General features: G+C 39.6%; 1 protein-coding gene across 1 annotated transcript; it reads left to right on the top strand.

Annotated features, from left to right (window-relative positions):
* On the top strand, positions 1–5379 carry lcmt1 (leucine carboxyl methyltransferase 1). Its single transcript, XM_023993365.2, has 11 exons — positions 1–443; positions 755–846; positions 950–1071; positions 1182–1258; positions 1483–1544; positions 1655–1757; positions 2520–2640; positions 2749–2850; positions 3367–3458; positions 4974–5071; positions 5203–5379. The coding sequence occupies exons 1-11, from the start codon at positions 358–360 to the stop codon at positions 5223–5225; spliced, it is 978 nt and encodes a 325-aa protein (XP_023849133.1). The 5' UTR covers positions 1–357; the 3' UTR covers positions 5226–5379.
* The last annotated feature ends 3777 nt before the right edge of the window (positions 5380–9156 follow it).

Below are 9156 nucleotides of genomic sequence, written 5' to 3'. Positions count from 1 at the left end.
GAAGAAGAACACATACATTGTAGGCACCGGATGTTGAAGACTGGCAAGCTCCTTCAGCCGAGCAGTGGTAGCTAAATAATGCCAATTTAACCGAATTTCTTGCATATGTTATGCGACAGTAGTTAAATGATTTAACTGCTTCTTATATCAATTCGTCCATCTACTATAGAGTTTGGCCAACTGGCTTGTCAAGTTGTTTTGCCCGGCAGCAAAGCTACGGTCAAAGTTATACAGTGTTAGCAACTAGCTAACGTTAGCCACATTGGAACAGCTGATGCATTTGGTGTTGCAGAGAATACCGTTTTTCTTTTTAAATATTAACAACAGGGACTTTTGTATGAGGTGTGAAACTGTTAGATGGCTGCCCGACAACCCTTCACAGATTTAGACACTGCCGACGAAGCAGTGAGGTCGACTTGTGACGATGCAACGACATGCAAAAGGTAGCTAGCTAGCTAGATTCATAACATGTACAAGCTGCTGCTTAACTAGGTGATCCGAATTGCGACATTGTTGCTGTGCGTTTGCAACACGTTAATTGCCTCCCCCAGTTGTAGCCACCTGCTTACCATCAACATGAAAAGTGTATCTATTGAACCACATAGTGGTGGAATAAATAATCAGCTTGCCATTAGTATTTATTCAGATTTTACACAGTAAATGACACAATAAGACTTATTTCATACATGGGAGTGTAGTATTTTTTTTATACTGCGTTTGGACATGCAATACTTACCATTTGTTTGATTTTCAGATATGCAACCAGTAAAGGCTACTGGACGGACCCCTATGTCCAGTATTTTGTGAGGTCGGTAGGGGAACGAAAAGCTCCAGAAATTAACAGAGGCAAGTCAATGTTGGCCAGAGACAAAAACACATTTATTTACTTTTTGGTGTGAAAAAGGCTTGCTTAATACTGTATTACTAAATCTTTGTTGTCCTCTGTTAGGCTACTATGCCCGCGTGCAGGGAATGAACTACCTCCTGGATGCCTTCCTCAGGAAAACAAAGTGTGACTGTCAGATAGTGAACCTGGGGGCAGGGCTGGACACCACTTTCTGGAGGCTAAAGGTACAGTCTAATAATCCCATTAAAGAAATGCATTAATCTTAGAGTACAATTCATGCTTGGTCTTGGTTTTTACTTGCTTTGTCTTTCATTTGTCATTTGTATGTTTTTAGGATGAAAACCTCATGCCTAGAAAATATTTTGAAGTTGACTTTCCAATGATTGCTGCCAGGAAAATACACAACATAAAGTAAGACGTTCTTCTTTTTCTCTTTTAGAATAATTCATATACATCAGTTTTTGGTTTAATTTGTTTTGATGTCACTGTGGTCTCAGTAATGTCAGAAATTGACCTGTAGAGGGAAGCAGATCCTGTCTATAAACACTTTGGAAATAGTCTGTCCAGCTACACTTGTAGTGTGATAATCTGTTAATAAGAAACAGTAGTTATAATGTTGTGAACCTTCTCTTCAGGACAAAACCACCACTGTCAAAACCTCTCATTGAGACCCACTCCACAGACTCACTATTACTAGGTAATGAAGTAAAATACATTGGCTGATCCAAATCAACATAATTGTATGTAATTGTCTCTTGTGGTAACATTTGATATTCACCTAGTCTTCATTTGTATTGTCTGTTTCAGATGGCCACAGTCTAGACTCAGACAGGTACTGCATCATCGGTGCTGACCTCAGGGACATCCCAGGCCTAGATGACAAACTGAAGAAGTTCCATCTCAACCCAGAGTCAGTGAAAATAACATTATATTGAACATGTTTGGCCTAGCATTCACCGTTGCACTATTTTTATTTAATTTTGTTGGACAGCTTTGCAAGAGTCTAGCCATTTGAGGTAGCAGTATCCAACCTTATCAGTGGATCACCAGTTTTGCTGTAGGTCTACAGTAGGATGTTTGGCATGCTATTGATGTCTTGGGCTGACAGTGTTCTTTCCCTGTACCTAACTCGTATTTATGGTCTTGGCCAGACGTGGCTGAGTGTTTGGCAGTCAGTTCCTGATGACAACGATCATACACTTGGGTGCTCTTTGATTTTCCATACTTTCCACCTGTGTGTCAAAGAGCCCTATCTCCTTTGATCTCAGCCTATAAAACTTGGAAAAGCCGCCATAGTCACTGGCCCAGTGTCAACCAAGGTTTTTTTTTTTTTTTTGAGCTTACTGTTTTAGTGCATGTATTAACGTCTTCCTGTGAGGTCTGGTCTACCAGCCAAGCCTCAATGACGTTAGAACTTTTTTTTTTGTGGATTCAAGTGTCTTCTAAAATGTCTGCCACTTGTGCCAAAGGCTCTGTGGATGTGGTGTTTTATGTCACAGATTCTGACATTCAAGGGAGAAATTAAGCAGATGTAACAAAGGTGAAATAGACAACATTTATTTGCATGTAGGATGCATCCCATACATAAAATGTATACCTTTTTTTTACATGCAGAACTGATTAGGAATCCTCTGGCTTTTTCTAACTTGGGGATGTTTTGTTCTCCTTCTAGGTTGCCTACGTTGTTCCTGTCAGAGTGTGTGCTGGTCTACATGACTCCAGATCAGTCATCCAAGCTGGTGAACTGGGCCTCAGTCACCTTCCACACAGCCATGTTCGTCAACTATGAGCAGGTAAAGGATGAACAAGATCAGACTCTGAACTATGGCGAGATAGAATGCCTCTGCTGATTCCATCTATATTGCTGAACGTCTAGGCTAATTGTTTCTCTCTCTTTCTAGGTGAACATGCTGGATCGTTTTGGCCAGGTGATGATTGAGAATCTGCAGCGTCGTCAGTGTAATCTGGCAGGAGTGGAGGTGTGTCAGTCACTGGAATCGCAGGTACAGCACCCTCAACCGTACAGCAACTTTACAACAACACTTTAAAACACCTTTGTATTAGATCAGAAGTGACGTTACAGAATTAGCTAAATAAATCTGAAGGCAGCAGTGATTATGGAGCACAGTTAGATAAGGTTCACTTTGTGACGCAAACACTGTGTATACATGCTGAGTGGGTGCCTTCCAGGCCTGCATAGAGCAACACTGTTGTGATTAGAAGACCACAATTCTGTATTTACAGCACCTGTGTCAGTCTCCAGATCTCTGTCTGTGGAACCAAACTTAAGGTCTCAGGGCCGAAGACTTATGAGGTCACTTGGTCAAGAGTTTTGGTTCTTTTTGAAAGTTTCACAGTCAGTATGACTTAAATCCGTTGCTTGTAAATATTCAGCATTGAAACTTGATCAAATGTCACCCCAAACATATAGGTACTCAATCATGACAATTGAACAACAAATCCCAAGTGTTGATTTTGTGCAAGACATGTCCTGAAGTGAAACATGCTTGCATTTGTAGAAAGAGCGCTTCCTAAAGACGGGCTGGGAGAATGCAGATGCTCTGGACATGATGACTGTGTACAGTGTTATACCTCAGGATGATGTGGCAAGGTAAGACACTTAAGTGTTAATGCTATCGAAGCCAGTGTTTGGAGGATATATTGGCACGGGTGTTGTTAGTCGAGGGCCTTCAAACCGTGCCAATATATCCTCCAAACACTGGCTTCGAGGACATTATCCCATTTATACAACATATTCAAATAATATTTTAATAAAAAATGTTATTTTGATAAATTGATTTATACAATTTCATCCTTCCACAAGAGTCACTTTTATAATGTTGACATAGTTTGCATTACTCATCTCATGTGTATATACTGTATTCTATTCTACTGTATTTTAGTCTGCCGCTCCTACATTACTCATCCAAATATTTATATATTCTTAATTCCATTCCTTTAGATTTGTGTGTATTGTTGTGAAATGGTTAGATATTACTGCAGTGTTGGAGCTAGAAACAAGCATTTTGCTACAACCGCAATAACATCTACTAAACATGTGTATGTGACCAATAACATCTGCTAAACATGTGTATGTGACCAATAACATCTGCTAAACATGTGTATGTGACCAATAACATCTGCTAAACATGTGTATGTGACCAATACAATGTTATTTTATTTATATAGTCCCGAAACAAATATAGGGTTGCTACCCAATCTGACTGGTCGTTCGTTCTATTGGGTCGGTTGCCAGAGACACGACCCAGTCGTTCGTTCTAAATGTTCCATTGCTATACCTGCTGGCAACTTTCTTATCCCTTGCTGGCTAACTTAGTTACGTCAAACCGTGCAGACAGAATAACAACAGTAGCTGCATTTGTTTAAGCTGTTTTCTAGTGACATTTACTTGGATACATCCATAACAATGAGCTAATGAGGCACGATTTTACCTGGCATAGAAAATGTGCTCTCTTGTCAGGACACTGTTCAGAGTACACAGCTAACACAACTTCAAACTGAAGCAGGAAAGACTGCAAACTAGCTGCACTTCGTTTCYTTTGACCTTTTTCCGATTGTATATTCTTTGTATATATATCCATAAAAATGATGCCAGCTGATTAATGATTTAGACTGGCTGAGAAACACTGCCTGCCTCTCGTTCCGACCGCTACACATTCATTACTATGGGACAGTTGGAAATCGAAATTTGAACATTTTGGAGAGACAGACAGCAAGGTTTATACAAATCTCCGCTGTTGAAAACTAAATGTTAGTCTAAAAGAAATGTGAGATAATTTCTAGATTTTTATAGTGGAGAGCAAGTTTATAACTTCCCTGGCTGGGCTGATGAGAGTCGATTGCGCAGTCAGATGGAACAGAGTAAATAGGCATTTTAACGTCAAAGATTCAGCCGGTGGTAACTTGTGGAATAGACACCGGCTGGAATGTGCTTTTAACCAATCATCATTCAGGATTAGACCCACCTGTTGTATAAAGTCTGTTCAATACATTAGGCATCATGTTATTTCTCCGTTGTCAGTTTCACATTGTTTAGCTCAATTTTATTTTTTTATTTTTTTTATTAAACTCTTTATTTTGTTTCTCCATCTTTTTTTTAATACAGAATAGAGCGTCTGGAATTTCTGGATGAGAAGGAACTTCTGCAGCAGCTCCTCCAACATTACAGTATCTGCTGGGCCACCAAGGACAAGCTCAAGCTAGGTACATATGGGTTAGAGTACTGTCACAAAGTTCCTTTTTAAGTCTTTACATTTGGATACAGAACATTGTTTTTAATTTATATCACTGTTCTTTATAAGATCACCAATGACACTATCGTCTGCTTGTTCCAGGACTCTCACAAGTTGCTTTCTGAACCTGGACTGGACCGTCTGTCTTAAGCCTGTTTCTCTGTGCCATGATCAACACCACCATGTAAGGAAGAAGGAACCCGTTAACATCAGACTCCAGTCCTGTCTGTCTTTGTTTCAAATAAAGTGTGGGAAACTTCTGGCATCAGCAGAATTCTACTTAATGTGTTTCCTTTGCATCCCATAAGTGCACCCACTGTCTCCCAGCATGTTTTTGTGAAAGAAAATAAGTTTGTGCTGGAAGTGTGATATGAATGACAAGACACTGGAAAGAACAGTATCCCTAGACTTCATTTCATTGTTTCTAATGTACCTTCAGACAACATTGAGCAGGTTTGCTGGATGTTGGAGAAAGTACAAGCCAGGTACCGGTCAAGTTTTTAATGTGCCATTGCTGTTTTGTGAACTAAAGTGTTTATGTATTAAGACAATAGAAATGTTTTGCCAAGACCGATAGTTTCGTACAAATAGAAATGGAAAGTTAATACATCGAATGCACTTAAAGATTTCTTTGATTCAATTAGGAAATTGCTGGATTTGCAATAGATACATTTGCATGTAACAAGGATTCTAGTCTGAAAGAAATAGGAGTGGCATTTTCAATCAGAGCAAACTAATTTCAAGTCCTTGCAGGTGATACAACAGTACCAATGACACGACAATGCAGGTCTATAGAGGTTGAATAAAGCTGTTAATGTGTGTTTGAAAACCTGACCTCCATTTCATTACCTATGGTCAACAGACTGTGCATTAGATGCCATGAAAGTCAATGTCATTTCCACATGGAAAACACATTGAATAGTTTGAGTCACCCTCTGAGACCCCTATGTGTTTTACAGAGAAACATTTACCCAATATGACCTTGTGTGGTATGGATACAGATAGCAGCACTAGAGCACTGAAGACATAGTGATGTTAGAGAGATGTTTATAACACATATACAGTGTCTAGTTAGTCTACACACCCCTTGCAGTCTTCACATTTTGCTGCCTTAAAATGTAACCCCAAAAATTGATTCAATTACTTACTTTTTTTCCTCCCAATGTACTCAACCTACAAATTATAGAACATTTTCAAAATGACTTGTAAATAAATACAAATTAGGGTGACCAATAGTGGGGTTTGAACATTTTTACACCCTTCATAGAGATGAGCAATAATCACTGCATAAAATAACTCAAATATTGAGCTTTATTGAATGCTCATAATATTGGGAAATTATTTTATACTAATATAATTGCTCAGAGAACGAGATTTTGTTTAACAAGTTATAATTTTTTTCCCTCAAAGGTAGGGGGTCAAAATTATAAAAGTAGTTAAAGTTCAGTATTTGGTCCCATATTCCTATGCACAACAACTACAAGCTTGTGACTCTACAAACTTGGATGCATTTGCAGTTAGTTATGGTTTTTCAGCTTATTTTGTGCCCAATATAAATAAATGTTAAGTCATTTATTGTCACTTTTTTATAAATAAGAATAGAATATGTTTCTAAACACACATCAATGTGGATGCTACCATGATTACGGATAATCCTGAAAAATTGTGAATGATGAGTAAGAAAGAGGTCAAAGATCATATCCCCAAGACATGTTAAACTCTCACAATTACCAATAACGGGAGGTTAGCATGGGGGTATGATCTTTGAACTCTGAAACACAACCAAAACGAACTGCAAATGCATCCAACAAGCTTAGAGTGTCACAAGTTTGTATTTATTGCATGCAACGAATATGGGACCAAATACGTTATTTATAAAAATCTTTAGGGATGTCAATCATTTGAACCCCTACCTCTTCGGGAGAAAAAATATATTACTTGAGCAATTGTATTAGTATAACATCATATAATTTCACAAAATTGTTATCATACAATATCTCAGTATTTGAATTATTTATTTTATCGAGTCATTATTGCTCATCTTTATCAAGGGTGTTATTAATTTCGGACTCCACTATATTCATTGTTTTTGTCAAAATTGCTCAAGCTCAGCAAATTTTGTTGGTCATTGAAGGACAGCAATATTAAAATCTTGTCCTTGATTCGCACACTGATTTATGTCAGGACAGAGACTGGAACATTCAGGAACACAACACCTATTGGAAAGCCATCTGGTGTGTCTTTGGCATTCAAATATGTGTAATTGTCCCGCAAAAAAAAGATTCAGAAGACTGAGGCAGGGTTTCTTCAAACGTTTTATCTGGGCTTTGCTCCTTTCATATTTATTTTAATCTTGACAAACTCCCCAGTCCCTGCCGATGGCAAAAATACCCATAACATGATGCTGCCATCACAATACAGGAATATGGTGCAATGGCATGTTGTACATGGTCCCTGACAACAAAACAAAAAAATGTCCCTCTGGTGCCAGAGTCATGAATTAGCCACAACTGTCATTGGCAGGATACTGCCTGCGGCTGACGTTGGTGACTCACCACTCAGGCAATCAAAGTATTTTAAATTGCAAGGCAATGGCTACCACGGTGGAGCATTAGCGGGGCCCATTAAGGATCTGTAGGCAGGGGCAGGCTGGGCCCAGAGATGAGGTCAGGAAGTTTCTCAGGTGCAAGGGACAGAGGGTATTTTAGTGCAGGAGGCGGGCAGCCACCCAGAGCTGGAAACAGCAGCCCCCTGGGTCAGGAAACAGTGGGCCCACCAGGTCAAGGGGCTGATAGAGATAGATGGCCTAGAACTAGGGCAGGAGGTTTAGTGCGTAGCTGACTGCTTGCTGACTGAGGCTGGAGGCAGCTGACCAACTAAGGGCAGAGAGTGCAGACCTAGTGGGGCAGAGAACCTAAAGCCTGGCGGGGCAGCGGACTAGGGGCTGAGTAAAGCTGGAGACAGCGAAACTAGAATGGCTGAAGGGTGGGAGCCTACTGTAGTGCTGAAAACTTTTGTCCCGACAGGGAAACTCTCTGGGCTAGGAGAGTGGCAAAGCTCTGGGCCTACTTCGAGAAACTGGAAGCTCGAACACTAGGGTGGCAGCTGTGATTAGAATCCCCATTACTGAATTTTTGTATTCAGTTAAGTGAGTGTGGAAGAGGTGAAAAAATTATTGACAAGCCACCTGGGTCAATGACAATGACAAGCCACCTGGGTCTGACAACTTGGACAGAAAATTACTGAGGATAATAGCGGACGATATTACCATCCTATTTGCCATATCTTCAATTTAAGCTTACTAGAAAGTGTGTGCCCTCGGGGCTGGAAGGAAGCAAGAGTAATTCCGCTTCCTAAGAATAGTAAAGCCCACTTTACTGGTTCAAATAGCCGACCAATAAGCCTGTTACCAACCCTTAGTAAAACTGTGTTTGACCAGATACAATGCTAATTTACAGACTTTTAGCACGCTTATAGGGAAGGACATTCAACATGCACAGCACCTACACAAATGACTGATGATTGGCTGAGAGAAATTGATGGGGGGGCTGTTTTGTTAGACTTCAGTGCAGCTTTTGACATTATCGGTCATGATCTGCAGCTGACTAGGCCCTTTACTTTTTTCAATCTTTACTAACGACATGCTACTGGCTTTCAGTAAAGCCATTGTGTCTATGTAAGCCGATGACCCAACACTATACACGTCAGCTACTACCAGGGTTGGGTAGGCTACTTTCTAAATGTAATCCGTTACAGTTACTAGTTACCTGMCCAGAATTGTAATCAGTAACATAACTTTTGGATTACACAAACTCGGTAATGTAATCTGAGTACATTCAGCTACTTTTAAATTACTTTCCCCTTAAGAGGCATTAGAAGAAGACAAAAATGTATGTTACCATTTGAACGACATCTGTTGCAGGATAAATCAATGTTAAAGTTTACATAACTGCCCATAAATGGATGTAAAATGTTACTTTATGGATTGGTTATGTAGGCTTCTTCTAACCTATCGCTTTCTACTCCATATAATATGATTAAATTATATCTTTACAT

This window comes from Salvelinus sp. IW2-2015, linkage group LG8, assembly GCF_002910315.2.
Source record: "Salvelinus sp. IW2-2015 linkage group LG8, ASM291031v2, whole genome shotgun sequence".
Lineage (NCBI taxonomy): Eukaryota > Metazoa > Chordata > Actinopteri > Salmoniformes > Salmonidae > Salvelinus > Salvelinus sp. IW2-2015.
This window is presented reverse-complemented; position numbering and strand designations above follow the sequence as displayed.

What these genes read in the sequence shown, in the direction of transcription:
- lcmt1 (XM_023993365.2), top strand. Translation starts at nt 358, where the DNA reads ATGGCTGCCCGACAACCCTTCACAGATTTAGACACTGCCGACGAAGCA. An exon ending in GATGCAACGACATGCAAAAG is followed by an intron (nt 444 to 754) that starts GTAGCTAGCTAG and finishes TTTGATTTTCAG; the next exon opens with ATATGCAACCAGTAAAGGCT. An exon ending in AGCTCCAGAAATTAACAGAG is followed by an intron (nt 847 to 949) that starts GCAAGTCAATGT and finishes GTCCTCTGTTAG; the next exon opens with GCTACTATGCCCGCGTGCAG.